This window comes from Dermacentor andersoni, chromosome 3, assembly GCF_023375885.2.
Source record: "Dermacentor andersoni chromosome 3, qqDerAnde1_hic_scaffold, whole genome shotgun sequence".
Taxonomy (NCBI): Eukaryota; Metazoa; Arthropoda; class Arachnida; order Ixodida; family Ixodidae; genus Dermacentor; species Dermacentor andersoni.
The window spans coordinates 197,113,330-197,129,645 of NC_092816.1; the positions used below are offsets into that span (position 1 = coordinate 197,113,330).

General features: G+C 45.6%; 1 protein-coding gene and 1 pseudogene across 1 annotated transcript in view; one reads left to right on the forward strand and one right to left on the reverse strand.

The window, feature by feature from the left end:
* Positions 1-1,094: 1,094 nt before the first annotated feature.
* Positions 1,095-1,271, reverse strand: LOC126524789 (U2 spliceosomal RNA; annotated as a pseudogene).
* Positions 1,272-3,242: 1,971 nt separating this feature from the next.
* The window catches only part of LOC129382848 (uncharacterized), a 47,869-nt gene continuing 34,795 nt past the window's right edge, over positions 3,243-16,316 (forward strand). The window contains exon 1 of the mRNA XM_055067058.2: positions 3,243-3,889. Within this exon, the coding sequence (XP_054923033.2) occupies positions 3,713-3,889 (177 nt within the window). The 5' untranslated portion in view covers positions 3,243-3,712. The remainder of the gene's footprint in view (positions 3,890-16,316) is intronic.

Sequence of the window (16,316 nt, forward strand, 5' to 3'; positions counted from 1 at the left end):
TCCAAGGTACTTATAATGCGCTACCTCTGCCAAAAAAGTGTTTTCTGTGCCATAGCGATATACCAGTGGCTCCTTTTTTAATGTTATCCGCATATATACTGTCTTTTCGAAATTAATGCTCATTTGCCATTGTCTACACCACTCAACTACCTTATTAAAGTCCCTGTTTAACCTAAGTTGGTCTTCTTCCGTTGTTATTTCATCGTACAGAACGCAGTCGTCAGCGTAAAGCCTGATTTTAACAGAGAGGTTAGTGACAATATCGTTTATATATAACAAAAAGAAGACAGCAGAAGAAAAATTAGCACAAATTGCCTATTTAACTGTTCTTTTAGTGCCTCGGGGGCGCTTATCAAAATGGCAAATTTGTGGCTAGTGATATTTTCACGCACACCCATCTTTTGAAGATGTTGAAAGTCGCACCTAGTTCGAGATGGTCATCCTCAAATTGTAACGTTCAATCGAGGCCGTATCGAGACTGAGCGCGTCCCATTGCGCGTCAGACGGCAACGCCCCGGAGATGGGGCAAAGTTTGGACGATAGCCATGCCGCGGCGAACCCTGACCCGGTATACAGCCGCGCTTGCTTGCCAGAAAAAGCGTGACGCATGAGACATGCGGTTTCAAACTTGCCCGCCCATGCCGTCACGGGGTGTCTTCGTGTGATGGCGGCGCCGCCTTACGCGAGTGCCCTCGGCGATCGGTTTGAATTTTGCCTGGATTTACTGTCAAAATTCGACTATGCATATATCGAATTAGGTTCATCTCTCAGGCGTTTTAGAAAATGAGGGTGTAATAAAATGTGACTGCCTCAAAATTCGCTGTTTGAACTTCCAGTAAAGCACTAATGAAGAAATATACTTTAGAAGAGTTAACTGCTGGCATAGTTCGTGATCTTGCATAGTAAAACGTTTTTGCGCCAAAAACAACACGTCGTCATCTCTCTTGTGTGTGTTGTTTTTGGCGCAAAATCTTTTTAGTATACACTAATGAAGTTAATTGTTTTTTATTATGTTTACAGCGAACCTGTATATGGCAACGTTCTGGGAAAAAATGCGTGGGTCTATCGTGCCGTGTAGAACGAGAATTTCTCCCGATACATGAGCCGATACCAAAGATAGTGCAATAGCGGCAGACCCTCGACAGAGGTGAAGCAGACATCAAGCACTCTGCGAAGATGAAAAAAATAATTTATTATCTGCTCTAAATAGAACCCGTATCAGATATTAAGCTGATAAGAACAGGTACTACGCTTTGACCCACATCGGCCATGTCACGTTCGCACGACCCTCTCATTGTCGCCCTTCGACGCGCTTGCGTATCTCCTTTCCTTCCGCTCTCCCGTGGTGGCGGTCCTATAAGCGTGCTGCCAGCCAGGACCACGAGGCGAAAATAAATGCGGATCGTCGATGTAGCCCCGATCCCTCAAGCTTGGAAAGTTTCACCGGAGCAATGGCCAGGTTTCAGAGGGAGTTTCTGGGGAACCAGTTTTGTGTGGCCTGTGTTGTGTGTATCCTTGTGGTTTCCGATTGACCTCACAACCATTACTGCACCGTGGGACGTCGACAAACGCACGATCGCCTTGGCCACGGTGGAACAGTGTGGGCCCTCGGAGTGCTGTGACGTGCGTGTCCGTTCTACGTGCCGGGATACTTTAGTAAAAGTTGTGGGAGGCCGTGTATAGCCAAAAATACGTGGGCATGTGTACCTCATCAGCTTCCGAGGCTCAACATCACTGAGGAGCGACTAGTCGCTCCTCGCCTACCGTTTATGTGCATTTCGCAATGTATAAGCAACTCGCGCGAATTACCAATCTGACTGTAGTAAAAAGAAAGTTCAGCAGCAGGTTACACGCCTGTAACACGCGAAGCTACGCGTGCTAATGTATTAAGTCATGCGATCGGAGGAGTCAGACTTCTTGCAAGACATATCGAGCCGCAGTGGGAAGCAAACGCATAGTGCTGTAAGTCTACCCCCACAACGACACATAGCAGAACTTAATGCACTACCCAAGCGTGCAGTATGCTTGACACCTGTAAGTATTACAAATGTGTAACACAAGCCGAACACAATTACGCTGCGTTCTCTCTGCAGGGTAAAGCCGCACTCGCGGTCGAACGCGTTGCTTCCTCCGCTTTGCACGCGGAGCCTCGCTTCTCGCTTGGCGAGTATCCTCGACCGCAGCGAGTATCCTAGAGCCGAGGACCGAGTATACGAGGACCTAGGACCGAGTATCCTAGGGCTACTGTGCAATCCGCTAGGTCCCGGGCGAGCATCCTCCATCGCCGTCTCTCTCGTTTCGCAGTCTATCATTACCACAATCGCCGCCACGTAAAGTCAGCGGCGCAACACTTGTTTTTCTGTCGGCGTGCGCCATTCCTTCGCTTCTGTACCCTCCGCTCGCTCGGAGGTGACGTGGTATCTTTTTCCACCACTCGACTAGACGCCGCGCTTCTTTCAAGCCCATTGTGCAAGGAGCCACTTGAGGTTCTCGCCCTAATATTATTCCCATGAAATTATGTAGTGATATTTTCTATCACAATACGGGCTCGATTGAAGAAGGCTAGATATCCAGACCCACGGCCGCGGGATGCGAAAGAAGCAATGGAAGCGAACGTGACAGCGTTAGTTGCATTCTCGGGCGCTTGGCTGGGCCGAATGGCACTATCTGTCAGGGATGAGACGCGTCGGCTTCGACGGGAGACGACGTTCCCAGCGCGTTCCTGATGCATTTTGTATGCCGATCCCAGACAACAGTCGCTGACTGGTAGCGCCGCAGCGGATCACACTGTTTTCTATGCACGCTGCAAGCCGCACCTTTATTGTTATCAAGCGGCCGTGGCAGAGAAATACATCGACTGCTATAAAATAAGGAACAATAAATCGGGCGCACAGACACACAAACTAAAATGTGAGCAGGAAATAAAACTGCAGTACATGAAATAACGCATACACATCTCATGGTTATAGTAAAAACAATTATCACGAGAGAAGTGACTGATATGCCAGTTTGTACCACACACATGAAATTGAGCGGGCCATAAGAGAAGGGAATCAACCTAATTACCATATATATGCAGGCTCAATGCACTGTGGGAATCGTGCACGAGACACTATGCCCGTCTAGCTGCCTGTCTAGCCTTGGCATGGTTTTTGTTGTGTCATAAGAAGGCTCAGTGTGTCCGTGTTAGGAGAGGTTGTATATGACGAAGGCGCGAAGGCGCCGACATGACGACGTCGGGGATGTCATGAATGTGAGGACGGCATAAGGACGACGTCTAAATACCAACGATAACGGTAGCAGGAGGGCACGGCCATGGTGATATGACGGCGGTCGGTGTCGAACGCGGTATGCTCGCAACTTAGACGAGAGAGGCAGTCACCGCATTATACAGGACTGAGGCACAGAACTCTTCGCTCAGTATGTGTTGCAGCACCTCTTGCAACGACCAGATACAGTCTGCTAAACTTACGATACACCATTTCAAATTTGAGGTATATTGTGCCATGTTATACATAAGTAGGACCATTTTAAATCGATGGAGTGAGATGATTTATTCGATTTGGAAGGTGGCATAACAAAAAAAAAAAAATATGCCGGAAACCTACAGCAAAGCACTACTTCATTCGTGCAGCGCCGCAAGGGTTTCCCGGCACTCAACCGGCGGGTCTCGCACCACGGGCTCCTTACGCGGGTGTTCCACAGGTGCCGTATGCGGCGCCCGCCCCCCAAACTGCACCGGGAGTGCAGCCTCTGGCACCGCAGGGTTTGGCCCCGGGTCTACAGTACCAGCCTGTGGCTCCCAGCTTCGGTGCACCACCGCCTCAAGCTTTGCCCGCGCCAGCCGGGGGGGCCCTGCCTGCGACCGCCTTCGCCGGACTGGATCCCGGTGCGTGCGGTCGTCTCCCATTCCGTAAATAGAAAGATTGCAAATCTATCTATCTATCTATCTATCTATCTATCTATCTATCTATCTATCTATCTATCTATCTATCTATCTATCTATCTATCTATCTATCTATCTATCTATCTATCTATCTATCTATCTATCTATCTATCTATCTATCTATCTATGTCTGTATGTCCAGCTGCAGGGATAAAGCCTCGTAGCCCCCGACCCCAAAATACGCCAATCAGACAGATCAAATAATAGTGCCGGTTACTAGATTGAGCAGGGAAGCAAGCAAGCGGACAGGCCCATGTATCGATACGGTGACAGGCTTCACCCTGCCATGCGTGAAAGTGCACCATTAAGATGAGATAATACTTCCTTCTACCGTTCACAAATATATTGTCACGTGGTAGTGACGGTGAAAAAAAGCACCAAAACTGTGAATGTCGAAACTAGAGTTTTATTGGGCGAACCTGTGCCCTCAAAAAGGGCTACACTTAAAGCACAATGATAGCGGCGAACACAGTCGGCGATCATCGGAAATCTCATGCGCGGGCCAAGCGCGTCGGCGTTTATACAGGAGTCGTCGAATGTTCCAGAACAATCGCTGGGACCCGTGCACCTTCCACAACGTTGTACACCATTCGCGTCGCGCATACATGCAATCAGATTACACAAGGTTCGGTGACATTCAGAAATTACGATACATGCAGGTGCGTCCCAGCGATTGTTCTGGAACATCCGGCGATAACATTCCACAAACTTACGATACATGCAGGCGCGTCCTGCGCTGCGCGATAACATTTGTTAGGCGGTGAAACGTGGTGGCCCGATAAAGGTAAACAAGTACACTTGTCCATACCGCCTCTTAAATAGCATCACCCGCCGTGGTTGCTCAGTGGCTATGGTGTTGGGCTGCTGAGCACGAGGTCGCGGGATCGAATCCCGGCCACGGCGGCCGCATTTCGATGGGGGCGAAATGCGAAAACACCCGTGTACTTAGATTTAGGTGCACGTTAAAGATCCCCAGGTGGTCGAAATTTCCGGAGTCCTCCACTACGGCGTGCCTAATAATCAGAAAGTGGTTTTGGCACGTTAAACCCCATAATTTATTTTCTTAAATAGCATTGACCCAATGCTACAAACAAGCGAAAGTAATAAACAAAAAGACACGTAGCAAAGAAACAACAATATATGGGAGTTCGTCAGCTTGCGTAAAAGAGGTTAAGACGCACCACGTGGACCATTTCAGATTGTGCGCGGCGCCGCTGTGAATGCGAAATGCAGTCTGGCACGACTTCATAGTCCAGTTCGCCATTACATCGGATGATGTCGTAGGGTCTGTAATGCCCAAATATGGGACGGAGGTTCATGTACTCAAAGGTTTTAACGGATCTCTTAGGCGGAGCCTTCGAGAACCCAATGGAGGACAAAGCCGTTGGTTTGAAAAACACACACAAAGATTTTTAATCAAACTAGAAGCGTAAAATAAATGATACAAAGAAATAGAAAGAATAAAATAAACACTCAAATAGACATCACGGCAGTAAGACAGACATTTGGGGCTAGTATGAAGCTTACTAGTGCGCGAGTCTGGGCTTGCCACGACGGCAGGGACACAACAGTCTCGACGCGGCGACGCGGCGACAAGCTGACGAAAGGAGTTGCGCCGGTCTCACCAAAGGTCGAGGTGTAATTTAGTTGACTGGGCGACCGGAGCGTGCCAGCTCTGGCTTGGAGAGGTAAAGCAGGCGGCTTGGTGGCACGAGCAGACGGCGGCGGTGTTCTGGCCGGGCAGCTGGGTGTAGAGCTCGGGCCCATAGCCCGACTGCTCTTGTCCTGCCCACGGGCACAAATCTCGAACGCCGGCCTCGGGCAGCATGCACAACGACAGACGGGGGCGGCGTTATGGCCGGACAGCTGGCGTAGAACTCGGGTCCGTAGCCCGACTGTTCTCGTCCTGCCCACGGGCGCAGAAGTTCACCGGCCTTGAGGAGCTGACGGCACGCTCGGGTAGACGGGTGACGCACAGGAACGGGCTGGCAGGAGGCCCCGGTCGGGTGAAGTCCTGGTGGCTCGGGTCTGGAACCCGACGGCTCGTCTTCAGCTCCCGGTCTGGTGGTTGACCTCCTCTTGGCGTCGCTTTCTGGAACTCTCCCGGCGTCTCCCCGGCGTCTCTGCGTCTCCTCGGCGCACCACGCTTTTTCTTCTCTCTGGCCGATTAGGCATTCTCCGATTGGCTGCCTGACGCCCCGTGGTCTTTCCAAATTGGTTTGCTTTTCTTTTAGTTGTTTTTCTTGCGCCGCGCGTTCAGGTGCCGGACGCTCTTCGCCGTTGTCATTTTTCTCCTTCCAGCACGGAATTTGCCTCGGCGCGCACTCCTTGTCGTAACCATCCCGATCACCGCACCATGTCGCGCACCACACATCACAGGGTCCGAAACAGCATCGTAATAGTTTCTCAACGAGTCATCGTCGGCACATCGGGGTCCAAACCCAAACAAGGTCGCTGGGGGCCGACTAGACGTAGCGTCGTCGGAGCTTGTAGTGTCGGCTGTCGATACGCTACAGGTTCTTGATCCGTAGGCGGGCGAGCTGACGGGCTTCTTCGGCGCGCTGGAGATAGGTGGCGACGTCGATTCTATTCGTCGGTGACAGGCGGCAGCATGGCGTCGAGAGTCGTCGTCGAGTTCCTGCCATAACCCAGCTTGAGCGGCGTGATCTGTGTTGTTTCTTGCACCGTCGTGTTGTAGGCGAAGGTTACGTACGGCAGGACGGCATTCCAGGTCTTGTGTTCGACGTCGACGTACATTGGTAGCATGTCGGCGACGGTCTTATTCAGGCGCTCCGTAAGACCGTTCGTCTGTGGGTAGTAGGCAGTTGTCCGCCTGTGCCTTGCCTGACTGTACTGCAATATGGCTTGGGTAATTTCAACTGGAAAAGCGGTTCGGCTGTCGGTGTTGACGACTTCTGGGGCACCACGTCCTAGCAGGATGTTCTCGACGAAGAATTTTGCCACTTCAGTTGCCCTACCTTTCGACATATCTTTAGTTTCAGTGAAGCGGGTAAGGTAGTCTGCCACCACGATGGTCCACTTATTTCCGGGTGTTGACGTCGGAAAAGGCCGCAAGAAGTCCTTCCCGATCTGCTTACATAATCGGCAAGAAGGTTCGATTGGTTGCAACCATCCCGGTTGCCTTGTCGGTGGTGTCTTGCGTCTCGGACAGTCTCGGCAGCTCTTCACGTAACGGGCGACGTCAGCGGTCATTCACAGCCGGTAATATCTTTACTTTATCCTCGATAGCGCCCGGAAGAATCCGAGGCGCCCAGCGGTCGGATCGTTATGTGGGGCGTACAGTAATAGTCCTGGACGCTGTGCTGAGGGAGCAACAATAAGGTAGTTGGCGCGGACTGGTCAGAAATTCTTTAGTAATAGGTTGTTTTGAAGAGAAAACGAAGACAATCCTCGCTTAAATTCCCAAGAGATAACGTCGGTGTACCCTTCCAAATGCTCGACGAGGCTTTTAAGCTCCGGGTCTGCTCGTTGCTGTTCAGCGAAGTCCTCCGCGCTTATTATTCCTAGGAAGGCGTCGTCATCCTCGTCATCTTGCAGCGAGGGCTCAATAGGGGCGCGTGATAGGCAGTCGGCATAGAATGTATTTTCGTCTGGACTTGTAGGTTACAATGATTTCGTATTCTTGTAGTCCGAGGCTCCACCGTGCCAGTCTCCTGAAGGATCCTTTAAATTCGCTAGCCAACACAACGCATGATGGTCGCTGGCGACTTTGAATGGCATGCCGTATAGGTAAGGGGAAATTTTGCTGTAGCCCGAACGATGGCGAGGCATTCCTTTTCGGTCGTAGAATAATTGCCTTCTCCTTTTGATAGCGACCACCTACACTGTAAACAGAAAAACACCGAGACGGGCGTTTTTCGTTTGTCCTCTAGCGCATTTCCTTTTGTACATGTTTTTGCTCCCATTACAAGGGTGTGCAAAAAAGAACTCCCATTGAGGTGGGCCTTATTTCGGCATACAACGGCAGTACGGTAAAATGCCCACTTTGCCCCCATTCGATTGGGAGGTACAATGTGCGTTTTGTGAAGGAATTAAAGGCATCTTAGTTTAGGTGCGGTAAGCACGTAGTGATATGCTTGGTGGCGCGGGTCACGCGCTTACAGAGCACCAGAGGGAATACCGCAAGCCGAAATCTCGGACGCCGGCGATCGAGGCTCAGGGGAACTCGGCCGTCCGTGAGCTGCCACCCGAGCAGGCGTTGCGCCTGCTCGGACTGAACGCCGGCGTCCGACACGTTGTCCTGCGGTATTCCGTCTGCCTCTGCCACTGCATAGGAGCAGCGTCCCACCACGATGCATTTCGCCGCATGCTCCCACGTGGCCCGATCAACGGCACAGGGCCACCGCTGAATTCACCAAGTCACATGCACCCGTTGTCGAAGGGCGAACGAACCCGTCACCGCACTTCGATATTTTTTTTTCCTTTCACTTATACAGAGCCCCTCCTTGCAAAGCGTGTGCTGTCACGCAGTCGTCCTCGCGAAAATGCTAGTTATCGGCAGCGCCTCCGAGGCCTTCAAACGCCTTCAAGAGCAGTTGCTACTTGCTGAAAGGAAAAATACACAAGACACATACTGATAAAGAAAATTTATTAGATACCAAATGTAACAAATATATTATCTTCACTTTCTGGCCCAAAGGAAGAATACCTTTGCACCAGTAAAGCAATTGTATGGATTTAAAAGAAGAACACTGGACATTGTAAACATGGCATTACTACTGTTCGACATGTCCTAACATAATGAAATTAGTAAATGAAAGAAATGCTAATTTAATCAATCTTGCCTCATTTCATATTGAACTGTTATATTGTACTGAAATTCCAAACTTTGGCACAGATCATATATTGAGCTTGCAAGACTAAGCCACCCCAAGTTAACAGTGGCCTGTATAATGAGGCCAATCAGTGGTATTTTGCATGGACTAGCACAAAAATACTATGATAAATGCCGAGGTACTAAATTAAGACATTGGGACTCATCACACAAACAAGCTGAATAATTAGGTCTTGTTATTGCTCTCTATTTCCGAGCAAGCTGCTAAAAACGAAATTATTGCATTTTACGAGCCAGGACCACCATCTGGTAATGGGGCACGCCATAGTCAGTAAATCTGGAATAATTTGCACAACCTGAGGTTCTTTAACGTGCAACTAAATCTAAGTACACGGGTTCTTTTGCATTTCGCTTCCACTGAAATGCGGTTTTATTCAAGACGTGATTTGTGAAAGTTCCAAACAGGATCCCCCCTATATTTAAAAAAAATATTAATGAGCTCAAGGGCTTTCCGCATGGCTGAGTCTCCAAGTGCAAAAATTTGTTTTCAATGGATGACAGAGCTGATACCTTTTTTGAGAATTCTGTAGGGAAGAACCAAAAATTAATTTAACAAGCTGGCTATGCCATCAAGTCAGCATGGATGGATGTGGGGTGCTGTTTCTGCATTTCACACCAAGCAGCAGGACTTCTTCCTAAAATTGAGAAAAATGTTCCTAATAAAATACATATTAAGAGTACTCTCTTCATACTTAAAATTTTAAAAATACTATTTGATGAATCATATTTATGCGGGAACAGCACCAAGGACACTGACAACGTAATGGTTTATAGAGTAATTACACATGGTGCTGGCTCACAAGTGATTTAATTTTAGAACAGACAAACAGCAAAGTACTCTGGAGCACTACCCTGGAATGGTGCCTAAAAGCCATAAAAAAACCTAAGAAGCACGAAGCAGTTGTACAAAATAATGGATATTCATTGAAAATGCCCCTGGTCACGGGTGTGCAGACAAGTATGCCATTTACCTGTCAGTTAACAAAGCATTTCTCCATCAATTTTGCAATTCTTTGAGCCTTAATTATTGCTTGGGTCAGTTCGTTGCTTTTGTTACTGCTTTAGAATACGGAGAAGTGTAATGTAGATGGGACAAGCGCTAATGGTAACTGTGTACATTGGAAACTTTCGCTGAGCAAGATAATGTGCAGAAACTTTACAGTAAACGCTCACAGATGTCAATACTACTTGCCCCATCTGTCTCGCCTCACACTGTTCCATCTATTGCACATCATGTACTCTAACATACATCAACAACTGACCCAAACTTCTATCATTCTGAAGCTCTTACTGCTACTTCGCACTCGTCAAATTCAGGTCGCCAGCCATACTCTGCACAATGTAGTATAACTGTATGGACTGGCAGCTCCTGCCGTGAATTTATTTTGGCATAATAGCACCACAGAAGCAAATGAGGGTAAAGACATGCAGGACACAAGCGCCTAATCTTAACTCTAGCTTTAATAAGAAAACAGATCACATACAACATGTAGTGACATGAAGTGACATCATTCATTCAAAACAAATTCTTCACGCAATGTAACTGTGAATGACTGGTGCATTTGTCCGTTTCGGGTTAATATGCCAAAGTTTAATTATCTTGCGTACGTCTGGTCATAATTTCTGGCTACGAGTTTTCAAGAACACATGAATGAACCCGCGTATATTGCAGTGCATCACTATGTGTGGATGAGAGTTGTTACACGTAAACAACGTCCGTTAGACAGTGCACCGCCTTCGAATTGTGCCACACGCAACAACCAAACTAATTTGTTTCTGTGGCTTCAGTATTTTTTCCTCATATGAGAGAAAGTCTATTTTCACAGACTTCATACAAAAAAAAATTCTTGCCCGTAGGGAACAGCTACACAATTACCAATGAAAATGACAAAAGCATACAAAACTGTGACTGCTTTTTTACTTCACTCATGTAATTTATTATATTCCATCTTCATGTCTAATTTAGTTGCGCAAATCATTTTTCTCTGGCACTTCTTAGGAGGCGCTTTGTAGACAATTACAAGGACGAAGATGGGAGAGGCGCAGTCTTCTCCCTCGTGATTGTCTACAAAGCGCATCCTATTTTTCCAAATACAATGAACGAACTTGCCCAACAACGAATCCTGCTAAACTTGTTAGGAGAGTTTTGTGCTGTGGCAACAAAAGGCAGAAGCCAAAAAATGAAAATGGTTGGTTGTGGCTTGAAGCAGAATGCGCATCCGGTGAACAAGGCCGCAGAGTTGTGTAGTCTACTGCCATCATAAGGCCATGCCTACATCAGACAGATGCGATGCTCTATTAACGTGAAATCAGGGAGATCTAGCGAGTATGAGTCACCTGTGTGAAACAACCCTCCCTCACACATTGTTCAACACTGAAAAGAATGTGGCGGCGGTTCTGTGTTCCACAAAACTTGCGTTGTAGCCAGGCATCATGACCTGACAACATACGAGGTAATTGGGGCTTGGAACATTTAAAAATAATGACAAATGTATCAGTGATCCTTCAGTTGCACTGCACGAAGAATTTCTTTTAGCAGATATCTTCACATCATGTATCCACATGTTATTAAATATTCACTGTTTCCTTACTTTAAAGCTTCAGGTCAGATCCGGTGCTTGTGTCATATGTGCACATATCTTTCTTCGTTTACTTTTTGTGGTGTCCTCACACCAGAATTCGTACAACCAAATGGCCACACACTGCTTCTATCACGTTATAGCAGTGCTTGCAAAGCCTCGCGAACATCAGCCTATTGATCAAAACATGACTTTGCACATATGCTTTTCCAAAATGAAAAGCTACCAGGCCAAAAAGGTAACAAGAATCAAGAGCACTAAGTTAAATCCACTGCAGTGGTTTACTTTTTTGCCTTTTTTCCTTATACCTAAGTGGATAAACCAGCGTGTGAATGTTACAGAACTGCAGCAAACAAGTTGTTGAAATTATGCAAAAACCTTACTGCAACTAAGCATAGATTTATGTGCAATAATAAGCACCAGCCTCAGTTTCTTTCCTTCGGACAGAAACATGGTATATCTTGTTCCTTTGGCATGAATTAACGCATATGTAGAACAAACAAGTTTATATTTGAATGCGAGCATTTACGATTAAGCACCACTACAATGTGACCGTTAGGGTACATACATTGTACGCAGCGCTGATGACGGCCTGAATTTCACAAGCGCAACATGTTAGGAAAACCGGCAACCATTAACCCAGGCAGTAGTCAAATCCCACAACATAACAAAAAGAAAAAAGGAATATGTAAGTGCAGTATCTGTTTTCCGAAGTTACAAGAAAATAGCATGCTTGTTGACAAAACTACAACCATGGCACATTTGTGTGTGACTCCCCCCCCCCCGCCTCTTTATATGCTTTCATCCCTTTCACAAAAGTTACTGCATATTTATTTGCTTGTCTGTTACGAAAGCAGATCAATATATGAGTCAGTGCACAGTGCACGAATCCATGCTTCTATGTGGTTTCACTTTGTGTCCTGAGAATTGCTCTTAACTGTTCAACTTCTACCGCACTAAGAATCACAAAAAGATTAGTTCTATTTAAATCTGCATGCCAGAATATAGGATTCTGCCGTTGAAATAAGCTAATTATAAGTAAAATGACATGTTCTGATGAACTTTGTTTTCATCATCTAATTGTTTATTTGAGTACATAACCAATCACATTATTTGTACCAAAACAACAAAAGGAATTCAATAACATACACGTTTATACTGGTTGGTACTCTATCGACTTTAGCACACAAATTGAACAAAGGACAGGCAATGAGAAATACGAACAACGACTAACTTCCATATGGCATTATTGGTCACATGGGCACATGATATAGTTATGAAAAGCCAAACGAAAGAAATCAAACGAAAAAGTACAGCTTAGCTGCAAAAGAACAAGATGAAACAAAAGAAAACTTCTTTTGGTAGCTTGAGAGGCATAGTTTGGCAAGCACACGTTTAGTTCTTTCCTTCCATCCCTCGATATCACAATTGCTTGTTTAACAGCGACACCAACAGGACGTCGCATATTTTTATCACACATGCCATTTTTGCTCCTTCCAAAATCGTTCTTTTGCTGTTCTTTATTTAGTACCTGCTTCGTCTGCACTGGCATTGCAGTCGGGGGTATACATTCTGTGTAATGCAACTTACACTCAAATGAAGCACACAAAGCAGGGAGGGAATAAGCTTGGTTGCGACATGTGAAGGAATTTCGTAATGTCACAAGAAGGGTTGCTAAATATAGTCGCGACTTCCTTTCGACTGTAACACACTCAATAAGAACATTACCTGATAAACAACAGAGCCCCTTCCCCACCCCCCCCAAAAAAATATAGTCGCAGCACATGCACATACTTAGCCAGCGACTGTATCATGCTGATATGAGAAAAGACTTTCAAGAAGGAATGTGTCCCGGTTATGTAATATTTTTTAAAACAATGGTTACCAGCTGGCACCACGCCCTAAATCTAGAAGGAATGAAGTTTTCTTAAGTTACTTTGTTCTTGTTTTTTAACCCTACAAACGTGCCCAGATAAATGGATTATGTCTATATCTGCGGCAAGGTGCGAACAAGAAACTCGCTTTAGCTGGCTGTAGTGCTCGCTGCGGTGAATATTCAGACAGAAAATTGTTACCCCAATATGACTGTGCCCCCAGGAGACACAAATGTGGTAGACATCAATGCACATGGAAAAATCTTTATTCCGTGCTTGCTGGCACCCTGTCTGTATTGGCCTCTAGGAGACATTGTGGTCCCCACCTGCTGGAATCTTTCCTTGGCATATAAAGCAACATTGTGTGATACCGGCTGTGAAGCGCTGATCAGTTTAATCAGCCGTTTAATCACGACAGCAGTTTAATCACAGTTACTTCCAAGTGTTTTCATGTTTTAAGCATTGCATATGGGCGTCCTGGTTACAAAACAACCCAGATCTTACATCCCAGTCTGGTTTTTAGGGCAACAAAGGCTTTTATTGGAGCAACTTGATGCTTCTATATTGGTTATTCAGTTGACATGATCTTTCACAAAATGACTACAGACAATGTTGCTGCAATAGCACTACTGTTTTCACAGAATGGCCTTATGGGGAGTGCGGCTTGCTCCTTATGCCAGAGTTATCGCTGAACGATTATTTATTATCGGTCTATTATATGAGGAATTTCAGCAGCCTATATTTTGGTTGCCTCAATCCACACTTCTACCGCACTTCTACCAACATTTTTGCACAAGGCGTTGTGACTGATGTCATACCAAGTGAGAGCGCTACAAGCCCTATGTGCATCGCTTGCATGACTATTTCGATGACCATATTATTTCATTTTCAGTGACTTTATCAACTAAGCATCTAGGGGCTGCTTGAATTTGGGGTACGCATGAGAATTCACACCAGGCTTGGTCGAATACGTCCATTACTGCAGAACTGAGCAGTAAACCATGCTGTAAGACTTGGCAACTAAATTGCTGCCTTGTAATTTAAACTATAATTGCAACCTAACAATCAAGGTTTCAATTGTCCAGCCAGCGAGCTGCAGCAAAGGCGTGAGCTCTAGTTATGTGATGTCACAGTCTATGCATAGCAATAGCAGTCGATCTCTCCAGTGGTGGCCCTGAAGGGCGACAGGCACCCCTTTTTTGTGCACGTGCTTGTGTAGGACTAGACAGATGGTGTCAGTTTGTTCTGCAGCATTAACGCTATGTTCACGCTGTATCGGTAACAATATTTCTTACTCAGTACGATAGCCCTGGAAGTTACATAATTACCACCAAGAACCATTTGTCCCTCAACCTATTCCTTTGTCATGTCTTTCGCTTTTGCTTTCATGTCATAGAGGCACTTCAGCTAGCTGAAACAATGATGGTGCTTGAGAACCCACACAGCTTTGCAGTTTTCCAACCTGAGCACTGCTTCATTAAAAGCCGACGTGATTTAGTCTCAGCAGACAGAGGCGAGTTAAAAAAGAACCCCCATAAACTCATTTCAATGTCATTCTAAGCTTGTGAATAATCCCATGCCTTTTGATGTGTCCGTTCAGCAGTGGCCAATGCAAGTTAGCTCTTAATAAGCCAATATAATAACTTTGCAAGGCCAGCTACTAGGTTACCACTATCTCTTCAGTCAGCCTGAAATGTGTTGCAGCCATCAAGGCCGGGGCGCAAGAAATGACAAAGGAAAGTGTTGCATACAAAACGTTGTTCATGGAAATCCCATATTTTTACGGACTATTACACTTACTGCAAAATATAGTGGCTTCCCAATACACTCTTGATGTACGTAGTTGTTTCAGTCACGAACAAACAGCCAGTTGCCCTGTCCTGCACAAGCACTGTGTAGAAATGCCCACAGATTAAAGGTTGGTGTGTGTGTGTGTGTGTGTGTTTGTTTGTTTGTTTGTTTATTGACAAAACAACGCTCAAGAGCGGTTTGTCTTGGTGCCAAGGCAAAAGGCGGCATTAAAAGCCACCTAACTAGGCCTTTGACACCAGACAGCACGCGCAGCACACAACATGAGCGCAACATGCTTCAAAACACACTGCATAATATCAAACACATACAAATAAAAATGCATGTACAGAGTATCAAACACGATAAAGCAAGATAAGGAAGAATGACAGAATTAGTCGTCAACACATTCATCATCAACAAGACACAGAACTATTAAGGCCAATGGACTACAATTGGATTTGAAGAGAACAAAACAAATGTACAACAAAATTACAACTGTTGGAGGAAATACGTTTTGGTTAGTTTTCTGAAAGCAAGCAAGGAGGGAGCACTCTCCATTGTATCTAAAAACGATAGATAACAATTCAGTAGGTTCGGAATTTGCCATTTTAACAATTGCACACCGTATCTAGTTCTCGTTTTAATCTTTACAAAGTTCTTATTTCTGAAATATGGTGTCTCCGTATTTGTATATGTATGAAAAAACAGCTCACGATTTGCTTTTAATTCGAGAAATATCAATTCCAACAAACGCTGTTTATATAACATTTCTATATGAAGTATCTGGTTCTCGGCAAAGTGTGGGGATGTATGATCACGACTGGACAGGTTTTGAATGAATCGTATACTTTTCTTCTGCATTATGTATAGTCGTTCCAAATTATACTTTGATGTGACCCCCCAAACTAGTAGACAATATTGTATACGGGAATGTACAGTACTAAAATAAAGTTGCCGTTTTAATCTTATTGGCAACAACGTCCGAAATCTATTTAGCATTCCAATTGATTTAGCAATGATACCCTTTATAAAATTCACGTGACTTGTCCATCGAAGATTTTCATGAAATATTACCCCTAAAAACTTGTATTCTGAGGCTTGCTCTAATGGGCATGATCTAAACGTTATAGAACTATCAAGGTGAACTGGTTTATTAATGGATGAGAAGAGAATGTATTTGGTTTTCCTAACATTCAATAAGAGTTTATTTGCATCTAACCAGCAGGACAAATTTTGAAGCCATAAGTTAACAGTACGAGTGAGAGACGAAA